This window comes from Wolffia australiana, chromosome 7, assembly GCF_029677425.1.
Source record: "Wolffia australiana isolate 7733 chromosome 7, ASM2967742v1".
In the NCBI taxonomy this organism is placed as follows: domain Eukaryota; kingdom Viridiplantae; phylum Streptophyta; class Magnoliopsida; order Alismatales; family Araceae; genus Wolffia; species Wolffia australiana.
This window is the reverse complement of record NC_135841.1, coordinates 19,152,596-19,167,420: the sequence shown is the minus strand read 5'-3', so window position 1 is coordinate 19,167,420 and position 14,825 is coordinate 19,152,596. Positions and strand designations below refer to the sequence as shown.

Here is a 14,825-nt window from a genome sequence, read left to right as displayed (position 1 = left end):
ATAGGAATTGAAGAAACATAATTAGTATTTAAGTATTTTTTTTATGTAAGAGCTTTGACCTTAAATTACGGATACAAAGATTAGTCATCAATAGCAATACGAATGCCATGGTATAAATGGATAAATTGTTGTAAAGAGATATTATATATGTCATACAGGAATATAGGAATTTATGTTATACAGAAGTTATATCAAATTATCTTAGAAAACTTTATGAAAACAATAGATATTAATAAATCACATCTAGTTTTTATATACTGAGGATTATAATCCCATTTTTAACAAGGTTTTAAGTGATATTTCTTACGTTGACCTTCAATGAGACGATGTATTATTATATATGTGTGTTATTCGTTGATATTTATATGTGTGTTATTACTTTATCGCATGTTATGGAATTACGAGGGGAGTTATTTCCCAACTAAAAGGACGCGCCATTTAACGGTAACATTGATTTGAACCGTCGACTCCACCATTACATCACGGTCGTCGGATGATAGTTGGATGGTCAGGATCTGATGGTGCGAAGCGAAGAAAGATCAGTGTACGTGCCTTGATGGAGCTATGTTGCGCTTGGCTTCTGGTCTGCCACTCTCACTGACTCGATCGCGATCGAGTCGAGATCGCTATCTATCATCAGGCTGATCAATGATCTGAGGATGTTTAAGTGTAATTTGATTTTTTTTTGCTGAGATTTCGGCGTTAATGTGTATTTTGATCTGATTTTCCGTCTGATTTATTAAGTGGATCTCAAATCTTTTTCAATTTTCAAATCTCAGTTTTTTTTTTTATTTTTTTTTTTTCAAGCTGGTTTCTCCTCCAGTGCTGTCGTCCCATCAATGTTGCCCATTAAGTGTTTATTGAGAGGCTACCGTCTCTTGATTAGCGGAATAATTACCCTTCCTTTTTTTTTTTTTTTTTTTTATTGAGATTTTTCATAGAGACAAAAAAACTAAATCATTATTACTCGTCTCTTTCTCATAAGTACGAATGATGAAGATCTCGATTGTTTAAAGGCGAAATTTCACTGTGATTTAGGTCAGTGACATCTTCGACGCGAGCAGTATCAATGGGAGAACAAGTTGCAGAGCCTCTACGGAAGTTTGCTTCTAGTCGAATCTGTAAAGTCTCAGGGTATAATAATTGCCTCTTAATCCTCTTCGGAATGTGATCTCGCTGTTTGGAATGTTGAAATTTTATGGACTTTGGAGAGCTTCTTGTGAGTACAGGTTTTCTACGGAACTAGTTGAGTTCCATTCGGAAGAACCGGTGCTTCACATTCTTTTCATCCCTGGAAATCCAGGTTCCATGAACTAATTGGCGGTTATTTTATTTACCACTTTCTTTGCCGCTGAGTTATTTTACTGCGTTTTGGTTCCAGGGATTGTTTCATTTTACAAAAAATTCATTGAAGCGATGTACGAAAATTTTGAAGGAAGGGCTTCTATTACAGGTGAGAAATATTTTCCTTCGGCTGATTTGAAAGCTTACCTCAATTGGTGGAAATTTTAATCATCATTTTTGTTCTATCAGGTATCGGTCATGTCTCTCACACGAAGAAGGTTAGTCAAGCCTTGAATGTGCCAAATCTATTATAGCAGAAATGTGATTTACTGATTTATTGTCACAGTTTAAAGTGAAGTTCTTCTTGGAATATGATCAACTGTCAGACGTAGTTCTCACATCGCACGAAAATTTTTTCCTGCGGAAAAAAATACTGCGGCTGGAATTTGTCTAAAGTTCATAGATTTCTATGCATTAAATTTTGAACTTTTATGGAAGTTTCTGCATATGATATGAAAATGGATGGGCCAAATTTAACTATGATTCGAATGAAAAACTGGATTCTTTTGAATGCGTTCAGGGTACTGATTGAGAGAGAGTGATAAGGACCTGTAATATGCCAATACTATTGTTTTCTTTAATGGAAGATTTTTATTTGATTTTGGGGTTCTGTATTTCTATCCCGGAACATCCCGGTTGCAACCAAAGCATACCATCACTAAGCCATGGAATATTAGATATGCTGAGAAAGAAGTAGATCTCAATACAATTGATAGTTCCTAAATTTCTGGAACATTCACGTATCGAGAACCAATCGATGGCCAGAAATCCAACATCCAATTCAACCAACATCAAAAGATGGTGCAATGCAATATGAGGAGGAGTTAGTGGGGCGAGAGATAGAAGAAGTTCCTGGGGTAGAAAGGAGAGAACGGGAATGACGAGGGGGATGGTGAAGGATCACCGAAAAACAGTCACTGTTCGGCAGGGAGAAGATAGCGTTAACCTGCAAGCACAAAGGAGGGAAGAGTCACAACCAGGATGAGAAGGGAAGATGTTGCGAGAGAGATGTGGAGAACTTACAGCATAATTTCCTACTCAAGCTCCCTCGTGTGGGATTTTAAGAAGGATTAATTGTGGGCTGGGCACGTGCTGGCAAATTGGGCCCTTGTCGGGCCTTCCTCTGTACATACACCCACTGGTATATCATATCAATTTCTGATGATATTCTTTAAAAAATTTAGTCATTAATGAACAGAGTGTGTATTTGATTAATGATGATATTCTATAAAAAAATTAGTCATTAATGAACAGAGTGTGTATTAGAGAGTATCCAGGGAAAGAACACGTTTTGTAATGTGAGTTTGAATAAAGTCTGATATCCCTTCATCTATTGATACTTGCGTTGAATGTGATTCTTTCCTCCTAATTTCAATTTAAATGATGAGAATTTCAGCAAAAATCTAACTTAGGTGCACTTGATTTCCTTTCAGACTTGTGTAACCAGAAGAACCTTTTCATTGCAAGATCAAATTAATCACAAGGTATTGCATTTCCTGTCTGCATTTAATTTTAAATTTTCGTTATCTTTCCGAACATGGCAAGGTAGTACAACATTTTTCCATTTGATTTTGCGGAGTAAGAATGATAAGATCCCACAGGGGAACTCTTCTAGAGAGTGAGATTGAGAGGGGAAGGAGGGAGGAAAGATGGCACTCTCCCCTGGGGTGATAACTTGGAGTGAGTGGATTGGAGACAATATCCTCAATTTTTTTTTTGAAGAAAACAATATCCTCAATAAATGCGTCAAAATGGCAACAGTAGTCCAAACTGAGAATGACGTAGGTAGAAAATATCCCAAGCGATGAGGGAGGAGATATATTTTGACTATCTCTCCTAGAGGTGCTGTGTGGTATGCAAAGCTCATCTTCTACCTGATCCCCCGGAGGAGATGCAGCTCCATCCAAAACAGACTGATGAAAATGCAGTCCCCGACAAAGAGGATGGAACTGGCATGCAGTGCAAACAAACCTCTTCAGTGAAAATGGCTGGCACTTCCTTGACTGAGAACGGGTGCCAAGAGCTAACGAATTTCAAAGCATGTCAGTTAGATGTGCAATAATCCAGCTAAAATTTTAATGGGATATCTCCTCCTGCTCTGTTTCCTATCAGCACTAATATCTGAGACAGAGGCTGGAAATTGGGAGATCCTCTCAATCCGGAACAGAGGTAGGAGTAGGGAAGTTTGTGCAGTGCAGACTGAAAATTTGCATACTGATAAAGTCCCGTTACGCACTTATCATAGATCCAAGAAGAGACGAAGCCACACAACAAGTCAAATATAGCCGTGATAGTTTGGAATAAAGGCGGGTTTGAGGTGCCTCTTATAAACGACGGTGTGGGGGAAACAGGGAAAGAATCGATTCGAATTCAAGAACTGTGGAGCAGACTTCGGGTGGATGGAGAGATCCTCCAAGTCCTGATGAGCAAGGGTTGATACGACCTCTCCTCAAGTGTTCATCCAAGAAGATCTGATTCAGTCTCTTGTTTGTTTTCTCTTCTGTCACATCCTGTTTCCCATCATGTATCCACTCATCATCGTTCTCATTCCCTCCTCTTCCTTGGAGAAACAGTGTTCTTGAAGACAATCTATTAGAGAATATTTTGTGGAGAATTATCATCAAAGATACATTCAGGGAGATTCACGATCCATGATCGTAACACACACCTGTTCAAATTTTTCGGTGGCACCAAAACCCTTGTGTAATGCCCGGTGCAAATTTGTGCAGAAATTTGCATCACACATCGCACAACTTAGCACAAATGACTGCCCTCTGATACAAACCTGGATCTAGGTTCGTATCCAAAGGAGGTCAGAGGACGAGGCGAGGTAGAAGTTCCCGGGGTAGAGGTGAAACGGGAAGGATCCGAGAGGAGAGGGGAGGAGAGGGGAGACAAGAACACTACTTCATTCTTCTTCTTGGCTGCCCTCCTAAAGGGGGAGCATCCCTATTTAAAGGAAATACAATGATAGCTAAATGATTGAAATGCCCCAGTGGGCTAACATGACGTAACTACCCCCTAGGATCCTATCACCCTCACCACGGCGGAAGAAAGGTGGTGCCACCAGGGCAACCGGCCTGTTGACGCAGAGGTGGTGGGGGCAGTGACACATTGGAGAAGAAGATTGTTGGGGGGAGCTGGGTGGCGGAGTGCACAATGACTGCAATGGCTGCGACAACGGCAAGAATAACGGGAAAAAACAGCCATGGAAACATCAAGTTCAGTGGGGGTGGAAGTGATAACAGCTGTGACAACAGCAGATACTGGGGGGCCAACTGTTGAGCCACAACACCATGATGGCTCAGATGGGCCCCATGCCGCACAGCTCTGGTCATATGGAAAACATGATGCAGCTACAAAGGATGACAATGAACTGCCGGGAACACGTGTTCCATTCGATGATGCCTAACATGCCTTCGCCACTGCAGACGCTGGTGTCATATTTCCCTCCCGACTGCCCGAGTACACTCACCTGTTCAGTGACGAAAACACTCACAGCTACCATGTTACGTGAAAAATCGGATGAATCCGCACATTCGCACCGCACACGGCTCTGTGCAATCTGCAGTGTGGCTGACCTGTGAGGTGTACGACGTGTGGTTCAAAATGCAAACTGGAAATCGTACAGTTTTCACACAGGTTGCACGAATGGACCTACCCTAGCTAGGAGGCGATCTGGTCTTCCAGACTCTGCCTCGGTGACAAGTCAGATCTTGGTCAATCTGGTTTGACCAGGAACTCCCTCCTATATATTGGATCTGATTCCCTCCTGTTGGAGTTGTTTGATCCAGCATCTGTCGGTCTGAGTCACACATGCTACTTTATATCTTCTTGACTCACTTGTCGGACATTCCCTTGTCCCTTCTTCATTGGGACCGGCTCTCGTCAATCTTTATTTGAAAGGCTCATGTGCCAATCGGGTCTCACAAATGTGGTGACATCTACTTCTGTTGGCTTCATGATATGCCTTCAGAGAGCCCTTATTATTTTCATGTTTTATTTATCATATTTTATCTCCTACTTTTTGACATTTTTATGGCCCTTTAGTAATACAAAATCTATGAAATCATAATAAAAGTTTCCATTAGGGTCAAATTTACTGGCTTTGTTAGTTTTTATTATTTTAAATGTTGAATAATGAGTTCCATCTAGAATGATCTAAAATTTGAAATTGCAAGGTTGTTTCAATGATTTAGGCTTATAATACTGTATTTTTTCTATGATTAATGTTTAATAATTTATGACTAAATATCACGTCCATTTGTAAATTTGATGGAATTTTCTTTCCATCACTTTCCTTTCCATGATTTTCTATCTTTTGCTTGATGTTTATAACTCAATACTCACTTTTCAGGTGGATTTTATCAAACAAGAACTTCAGGATACGAAAATACCTGTAATAATGGTATGATATTTCAGTCTGGTACCATGTCTTCTATGCACTCATTTTTCCTTTGGGAAGTTTGTAACTTTTTTCCCCAGAGTGTGATGTAATTTATAACCTGAAGCATTGAAACCTTTAGGCATCAGTAACCTTTCATATTCCTGCTTATCCGTCACACTAGAGTTTCTTCATTTTTCTTAGGTTGGTCACTCGATTGGTTCATACATCTGCCTTGAGATCCTCAAGATATCACCCCTTCAGGGGGTAAAACTTTCTTCCCATTTCATCTTCTTTATCCATTATTTTGCTTTAACAGATAACATGGTCCAAGTGACATCTCTTAGCCCATTTTGTTGTCCAGGTAAAACTTACTGTTGCATTGTATCCCTTTCTGACTCGGAACAAGGGATCTTTTAAGCAGGATTTTATAGGATTCATCTCACGGTATGCCTTGGTCATTCATGTTTTAACATTCTTCTCACATGGTGGATGTCTCTTGCTCAACAAGATGAGGAAAATATTGTTACTTGTAGGATTTGCATAATGCCATATGTATCACAGTCAAGAGGGATTGTTTTGATAACTTTGATATTTTTTTTAATATTTACTATGGAATTTTGGATAAATATTTAAATAAAGTCATTTTATCAAACTTGCAAACTAAGGGTTGGGTTGAGCCATACATACTAATACTAATCAAATGCATGGTATTTTAATTAATGGAGAATATTAATAGGCATTTGAATTGAAAATTCTTAGATATATATTATTTCAGATGCTTCATTCATGCGCAATCCATGTCCAGCACACCTTTTAGTACTGATGATTCCAAATTTTAATGCTGATTTAGTCAAATAATATTCTAAATTAAAAAAAAACAGTAATTTGGTTTAACAGTGTCCGTGTGCTTATGGTGGGCTAATTGGTCGTCCTTTCCATTCCAGGTCATCCATCCTCTCCGCGGCTGTTAGTACTCTTTCATACTCACTGGGATTACTGCCAACACGGGTAAAAAGCTTTCTTGTCAGAAGGTCACTGGGGCCATCATGGACCTCCAGTGCTGTCGACATTATAGCCACTAATCTTCTTGAGGTTAGGATCCCATCGTGAAAGATTTGTCAAGTGCATGAAATTTTTATTCCATTTTCTTAGGAAATTATGTATACGGGAATATGGATGAACGTAAGGCAACGGGTGAGAACCTCTGCTCTTGGATAACAGAATTTTTCCTGAAATCTTCAACTATTCACTTTAAGGCAAAATGTTAGATAAATTATCCTGATAAAATATAAAATATGTATTCTCGCTTTGCCATGTAACAAGTTGCATTTTTTTATTTCTTCCTGATATCAAAATATAATAGTGGTGCTTCCTTTTTGTTAAAATATAATTTGTGATACTCCCTTGAGGATAGAAGTGGCACAGATCATTCAAACTGGTTTTCTTTAATCAGAGAAAAATGTTATCCAGATAATTCAAGTCTGCAGCATCAGAAAGAGATAAATATATTTCCTTAAACAAGAATTTGGGGCTCCTATTATAAATGGGGGCAGTCTCTTAGCAAAAGTTAGCAAATGGTCCATGGGCGCAATGTAGCTAGAAGACATGAGCAAGTAATGTAGAGTCCATTACGGCCCCCTTATGTTGATCAAGTGGACGTAATCAAATTCTAGCTCGGCAAAAGATTGGAGAAACCATGATGAAGAATACCTATCGGTCAGTCATAGCATTGAGCTCTTCTTCAGCACAGGAACATGTATCAACCTCTTGTTTCTTTCTGTTGCTAGATATTAAATTCCCTCAAACAAACGAACAATAGCTGATAGTACTGCTAATCTACATATGTGTGCATATTTTGTCATGAATAGGATCCTCATTGTAGCTAGAGTTAGCTTTGTCATTTTAAGCAAATATGGGCATTTTGGTGATTTTACCTTTCATTTATGTGTGTGTGTGTGCGCGCATTTAAATAGGAGAGTGCTCCCTCTAGGACGACAGCCAAGAAGAATTCAGATGAGGTCAACTGTCCGTCCTTTACACAATGACCAAGTCCTGTCACTTTCAGCAATCCCCGTCCCTGGTGATTGTATCTGCTTCACCTCATCTCCAGGCGGCTTGTTCCCAGTCAATCCTTGCCTCCTCTGTTTGACCTCTTCTTTTTCTCCCTTGCCTGATACAAACTCAAATATAAGTTCATATCAGTCATCTCTAGATCGGATGCCGAATCTCAAGGTGTGAGGACCTCAAATCAGTGCCATGCCTGCTTGACAACCATGTGCCCTCATGACGGACACTAACAGTAGGGTGACACATGCGCATGTGTCAAGGGTGCATTCAAACTCAAGTGACATGTGAGGTGGAGAGGCCCAACCTGGTCCTAGCTGACCGCATACCATGCACTAATACAAATACTGCAAGACGTACAACAAGGTGGGGTGACCAGATCCTTCTAGTGCTGTGGTAGAAGGTTGCAGGCCAGAAGCGAGGCAGTCAGAGCCAACATTTGACCCTTTTCTTCCAAGGAAGATTAACTTTCTATGTCCCAGGTCATTGGAGATGACCAGGTATGTATGAACCATGGATAAACGGGGATGCTTTTGTAAAGATTCTCTCCCTATATAAAGACATATTTGGTTTGAGGTCCAGTGATCGGATATTAATCTGGATATTCCTAAAATTCTCTTGATTGGTAGGAAATCAGTGCAAGAAACAGTGGATCTAGAAAGTTGAATCCCAGAAAAGAGAGAGATTGGTGTGGAAAGCAGTGCGAAAGAGAAGAAGAGAGTTGGGTAGGGATGGTCAGGATGGAGAACCAAGCTGCATCAGCCAACTCCTCTGGATGGGGAATCTCCAGTCCACCCTCAGCGAATAAGGAAATGAAGGAAACAGATTCTTATGATCCTGATTCTTGAACAAGAATTCAGTGTAACCGAGTATATCCTTCCACATTATAATTCATGGAACAAAGTTCTCCAAGAACTCTCTCAAGAGTAACAGAGGGAAGGTCAGAGCATGAAAACAGAGATGCAATATTGAAGTGGTCATGTCAATCGAGACCCAGAAGTTAGGAATAGTGAGGAAACAAATCAATCTCCTCGCAAAATGATACCAAGGTCAGGTCAGATCAACCTCACACGTCTGGGGATCGGAGTATCTCATTGCCCTGCCAGAATCAGCTATGCAAATCTCGAAATTGAATCAATGTCGTTTCAAATGGCTGCCGATGTTATTTATACAAGGTGCTTCCCCGTCCTTCATTTGAAGTAAGCATGTGTGAGTTACTTTGCATAGCCTCCTCTTTGAACTATGATAGATCCATAAAGGAACTTTATCAAAGTTCCACAACGCTTTTGCAATTCAAATTTTGATCTTGAGAGCTCCCGTCCTCCCTGTCATTTAAAGTGACCTAGGCAGGTGCCAGCTTTTGCAAACGAGCTTCCTTAGAATAAAGTTCCCTTTCTTTCCTTCTTCGGTAAGTTCAAAGTCTGGCACGCTCCTGTCCAGCTTCCTTTGCCTCTCAATCTTTGACGGTTTCTTGGCGCTGTGGAAATGACAAGGGTAGCAAGCCGCGAGGCCATTATGGACTGTAATCCCTCACACAACACTTGGAAACAGATCCATGATCACAGGTTATGGATGATGTTAGAAGACATAAGTACGATGCTAGACGTAGAACTTAGGGCCCTGATACTATGTGGAATTCCAAAGAGTATGAATCGTAGGAGAGTGATGCATTCCCCTGTCGGGGACAAATTGATGATCATGTTGTAATGCCAAATTCGTTTAAATGACACGAGGTGTCCATTGTAGCAACAGCACGAGTGACGAAGAGGAACACAGAGAGAGAATAGCTAAAAGAGTTCCCGGGGTGGAGAGGGGAGAGAGGGAATGATGAGGAGCTGGCAAAGGATCGCCAGAGACAAGTCGTTGGCTCGATCTGGGAGGAGAGTGACTGACGATCCAAGGAAGTGAGTCACGACTGATGTCGAGGAGAGAGGACGAGAGGGAGAGAGAGGGAGGAAGCTTACAGTGTGAATTCCTGTCACTGACTGTCTCGAGAGGGGCCTTTAAGTAGGAGATGATGCGGGTTGCGCCTGTGCTTGCGCAATGGGCCCAGCTAGGGCCTTCCTCCAAACATAAACCCGCTGCTGGATCATGTCAATACTCTCCCCTATCCTGACCAGCTTGTCCTCAGGCTGGAAAGAAGGAAAGTGGGCACGAAGGGCGGAGGCAAGCTCCCATGAAGCTTCCGAGGCCGGAAGTCCCTCCCAATGGGTGAGTACTCGGCAGCGGCCACGGAGGGACGAAAAGCAGTAATCTTGGATGGAACGACATGCCATGCGTGGTCCAATATGAGAAGGGGAGGGAGCGGCTGAGGAGGTATGCTGTTGGGGGCAGCCCGCTTGAGTTGGGACACATGGAAGATCGGATGAATGCGCGTGTCCCCCGGGAGGTCGAGGTGGTAGGCAATGGGACCGAGGCGCTTGAGGATGGGGTATGGCCAAAGTAGCGTGGAGAGAGCTTCTCGAATGGTCATTTGGCCAGTGACTGAAGGCGGTAGGGCCGAAGCTTGAGATAGACAAGATCACCAACCTGATCGTCCATGGGACAGCGGTGCTTGTCGGCTTGGGCTTTCATGGTGGCCTTGGCGCTCCCCTTAGGGCTCGACGGTGGACAGGGTTGCCGATGCCAGTGCAATCTGCTGCTGGTGCGCCGACAGGAACATCTGCACTGATACGAACCTGGTTGGTTCGTATCGGGAGAAGACGGTAAGGGAGGGAGAGATGCCGGGATGGACTACGGCAAGGGGGGGGCAGGCGGAGTGGACGTCGCCTACGAGAGGGGTCTGGCGAAATGGACGGTGCGGGAGTGAGCCAGACACTTCTTGTGAAACTTCTTGGCTGCCCTCCACAAAGGAGGGATGTTCTATTTAAAGGAGATTACAAAAGGTCCAAATGACCTAAATGCCCCTATTGGGCTAAATGAAGAAAAAGGCCTAGATACGTCAGGGTCGTATCATGCACCTGCGCCACAGCAGCGTGACATGACGCTCGAAGGCGTCAGCGATGGCCAATGCCACCGCATCGTCTCTGCTGGAGGAAGACGATATTGGGGACCGATTGATAATCACGTTTTAATGCCAAATTCGATAATGACATGAGGTCTCCAATGTAGCAACAGCACGAGTGAGGGAGAGGAACACAGAGAGAATAGATAGAAAAGTTCCCGGGGTGGTGAGGGGAGAGCGCGAATGACAAGGAGCTGGTGAAGGATTGCTGGAGAGCAGTCGTGGGTCGACTCGGGAGGAGAGTCGTGACCTACAAGCCAAGGAAGTGAGTCATGACTGATGTCGAGGAGAGAGGACGAGAGGGAGAGAGAGGAAACTTGCAGTGTGAATTCCTGCCCCTGACTGTCTCGAGAGGGGCCTTTAAGTAGGGAGATGATGCGGGTTGGGCCTGTGCTTGCGTAATGGGCCCAGCTCGGGCCTTCCTCTCTGCTGCTGCGGCTGGATCATATCACTCGTAGGAAAATGAGGGAGAAACAGAAAAGGGGAATATGGCTCAGTACCCGTATTAAAGATTTTCCCAGATTCTTACATTTGCTTTTTTACTGTATATTCTTATGGTCAGTTATCAAATGATTAAATTTTGTGATTTCTGTTCTGAAAGTTTCTTTTACTTGTGGATAATTGGTATTCAGAATGTGAGATTTTATAAAGTGAAACTGAGAGCCTCAGGTAGGATTTACTTAACTGATACAATCCCTCTCGTATCTTAAGCGCACTAAGGGCATTATCTCCTTTGGCTCCCTTCTTGTACATCCCTCTAAAGATGTAGCCCTCCTTGTCGGAGGGCAGGATATTAGACTCTTATTGAAAAGTTATTCTGAAATGACTACTCCACCAACAACGTCCACCCCTTTGGCGACGTCCACTCGGCCGGTCTTCTTTTTCCCGTCCTCTCAGCAATGTCCATCTTGCTGGACCTCCCTCTCTCATCCCGTTTACGACAAGAACCGTGTTGGTTCCTACCATTAACCACGTAGGATTGTCTAATGTAGCCTTTTGATTTTTTTCCATTTTTATGTAGGTTGGTAATTTTCGGGTTTTTAATTAATAAGTGTGCTCATTTTCTCTTCTATTTTGTCTCTTTACAGTACCAGACAATGCGCAGTATCCTCTTCATGACACTGACCGAATTTGAAGAGGTATATCTCCAATATTTGCATTTCTTTTTGAATGGTCCTTTGATATTTGAAAAATGTAAAAGTATAGTCCTCTCTCAATTCTTGTGGTTTCCACTTGCTTCAAGAAGGCTTAAAATTTTCTACTAGCGCTTTGATTCTACATGTCTCAGCTAGCAGAAGACCCCGACTGGAGCTTCATCAGATCGAAGCAGGGTGAGATTGCCATCCTATTCGGTGATGACGACCATTGGGGCCCTTTAACGCTCCTTGAGGAGGTGAAATCTTCTTGATGACATGTATCCTTATTCATATAAACTTACGCCCAAAGATTAGTACATCCATCGTCAAAAGAGTCAAAACAACTTGAGGGGAAATGAACGAATGAACCAGGAATCAATCCAAAAACCGTTCACTAATTACAGACAAAATGAAAAAAAAAGTGATCTAACAAGGATTATCATCCTAGACTATTCATCTCTTGATTTCATGGACTTTGTTTTCATTTGCACAAATGAGCAGATTTCGAAGCAGGCTCCTGATGTTCATCTGGCCGTTGAGAAGGAAGGTCATACTCATGCCTTCTGCTGCACCGATGCTGGATCCGTTTGGGTGGCTGACCACGTGGCAAGCCTGATAAAGATCCGAATCCTTTCTGCAGAAACTTAGCGCTCCACAGTGCGACACTTCTGGTAAGCCATGAATATCCAACTCAATTTCCATATATTTTATTTTTCATTTTTAATCTCCAATATATTACATGAAAAGGCTTAGTTTGGATGAGAAAAAGATTATATTTCAACGTTGTGTAGGCGAAGAGGGTAGAGATAGAAATTATGAAATTAGCTATTTAAAGCTGAGGCTTTTAGATAAGAAGAAGTCTGTGCAACACTTGCGGTAAGCCATGAATATCCAACTCAATTTTTCATTTTTAATCGCCAATATAATTAGCTAGAGATAGAAATTATGAAATTAGCTATTTAAAGCTGACGCTTTAAGATAAGAAGCAGTCTGCAACTAAGCAGACGCATTCAGACCGGTTCTTGAGTCTTGGGGGCTGAAACTTTTCAGTGACAGATCTCAGAAAAAAATGTAACGGCGACTGACTCCAACCCTACTTCTTTTACAAAGAAGATGATAAACATTAAGAATGAAAAATTAAAAAACCCACTTCATTCATGGTCATTCATTTGCAAATCAAACCGGTCTTTGACTCTTGCGTGCTGAAGCTTTTCAGCGACAGGTCGCCAAAAAAAAATGTGATGGGGACTGAACCGGACCCCACTCCATTTACAAAGAAAATAAAAAACATTAAGAATGAAAGATTAAAAAACCCACTCCATTCATGATCACATTCATATCGAAAGATATGAATGTGCATGCTCTCTAGGACGCTAATGCATGTGAAAATTTAATGCTAAACTAACACTCTGCGGTATTTTAATGCCCCTTAATTAGCACTTCCGAATGAGCGAGAAAGGAGGCCAATTATTGCTCTTTTCTCTTCCGACTACAAGTTACTACGTTTTGCTGGGCCCTTTTTTTCGAAGTATGCGTCTATTAATGCCCGTAGACAAGTGCTAAACTAACCCAAATCATTAATGCGCTCAATTACCATCGCAGGGAGGAGAAACGAGGGCATTTATTCGTCATTAATGGCAGTAAAGGTTTACGTGCCAGAGGGCGACGTCCTCAGACTGCCACAAAAACCCAGGTGTGATTTTAAGAACTACCCATCTGCTTTAATGGCGGTTCCCTCTCTTGATTATGATCTAATTATGCTAAAAGGTTAGTCTAGATTGCACATTTATCCGGTTATTAGCATCCTTAATTGCATGGATTAAGCAGCTTCGTTGGCGAGAGGCCCGTGAATCGTGATGGTGAGTACCCTGCTGTAGTCCGTGAGCCAATGTCGCCCGTTGCTGGATAAGTTAAATCTTTAGATCTTGGCATGTAGCCATTGGGACCATCATGCATGCAGCCTCAGGTAGAAAAAGTGCACCATGTAGAAAGAGATATATGGTTCTTCAGAAGAGAGGGGGAGACAGGAAACGGATTGAGATGTAAATGGATGTGGAGAATGAGGAGAGAGAGATGAATGGACAGAGGGGTAAGAGAGATAGATAGAGATGCCAGGACTTAGAGATATATATGGATGTGGAGAATGGGGAGAGAGAGATGAATAGACAAAGTGGCGAGAGAGAGAGATAGAGATGCAGGGACTTCGAGATATATGGATGTCGAGAATAGGGAGAGAGAGATGAATGGACCGAGGGTAAGAGAGACAGATAGAGATGCCGTGACTCAGAGGTATATGGATGTAGAGAATGGGGAGAGAGAGATGAATGGACAAAGTGGTGTGAGAGATAGAGAGAGATGCCGTGACTCAGAGGTATATGGATGTAGAGAATGGGGAGAGAGATAGAGAGATGCCGTGACTCAGAGGTATATGGATGTAGAGAACGGGAAGAGAGAGATGAGTGGTCAAAGTGGTGAGAGAGATAGAGAGAGATGCCGTGGCTCAGAGATATATGGATGTAGAGAATGGGGAGAGAGAGATGAATGGACAGGTGCGCAAGAGAGATAGATAGAGAAAATACGGTTGACAGAGATGAAGAGATAGAGATGTGAGGAGGTGGATGGAGGGAAAGAGAGTCGTTGACTGAGATCTTAGTACTTGGATATCAATACTGATATAGCCATCCCTTGGATGATTGCGGATACCCGTAGAGGATCTATGGTATCGAGATATAGAAGACAATTGGGGCTACATGTCCCATAACTACAATTGTTTTTATATAAAAAAACATAATAGTACATTGCCATACTGTTTGTGAATTTTTAGTGGAGGGACGACATGGCTAAGTGCACATATTTGTTTCCTCTTTTATTGGTACTGGAGCAATCCATA

The 14,825-nt window shown here is 42.1% G+C and overlaps 1 protein-coding gene across 2 annotated transcripts; it reads left to right on the top strand.

Annotated features, from left to right (window-relative positions):
- Nucleotides 1-994: 994 nt before the first annotated feature.
- Nucleotides 995-13,722, top strand: LOC144705190 (alpha/beta-Hydrolases superfamily protein). 2 transcript variants are annotated; one of them, XM_078577754.1, is made up of 13 exons: nucleotides 995-1,134; nucleotides 1,230-1,303; nucleotides 1,382-1,453; nucleotides 1,534-1,562; nucleotides 2,778-2,828; nucleotides 5,702-5,752; nucleotides 5,933-5,995; nucleotides 6,093-6,175; nucleotides 6,676-6,823; nucleotides 11,888-11,938; nucleotides 12,088-12,192; nucleotides 12,437-12,606; nucleotides 13,538-13,722. In XM_078577754.1, exons 1-12 carry the CDS (start codon nucleotides 1,070-1,072, stop codon nucleotides 12,581-12,583), a joined length of 939 nt encoding a protein of 312 aa, XP_078433880.1. In that variant the 5' UTR covers nucleotides 995-1,069; the 3' UTR covers nucleotides 12,584-12,606; nucleotides 13,538-13,722. The 2 variants fall into 2 exon arrangements, with proteins under 2 accessions (XP_078433880.1, XP_078433881.1); XM_078577755.1 differs by lacking the exon at nucleotides 5,933-5,995.
- Nucleotides 13,723-14,825: the final 1,103 nt, after the last annotated feature.

Excerpts from the sequence above, each read along its gene's own strand:
- LOC144705190 (XM_078577754.1), top strand. The coding sequence starts at position 1,070 with ATGGGAGAACAAGTTGCAGAGCCTCTACGGAAGTTTGCTTCTAGTCGA. Across the intron at positions 1,135-1,229 it reads CGAATCTGTAAAGTCTCAGG|GTTTTCTACGGAACTAGTTG; the intron begins GTATAATAATTG and ends TTGTGAGTACAG. Across the intron at positions 5,753-5,932 it reads CGAAAATACCTGTAATAATG|GTTGGTCACTCGATTGGTTC; the intron begins GTATGATATTTC and ends CATTTTTCTTAG.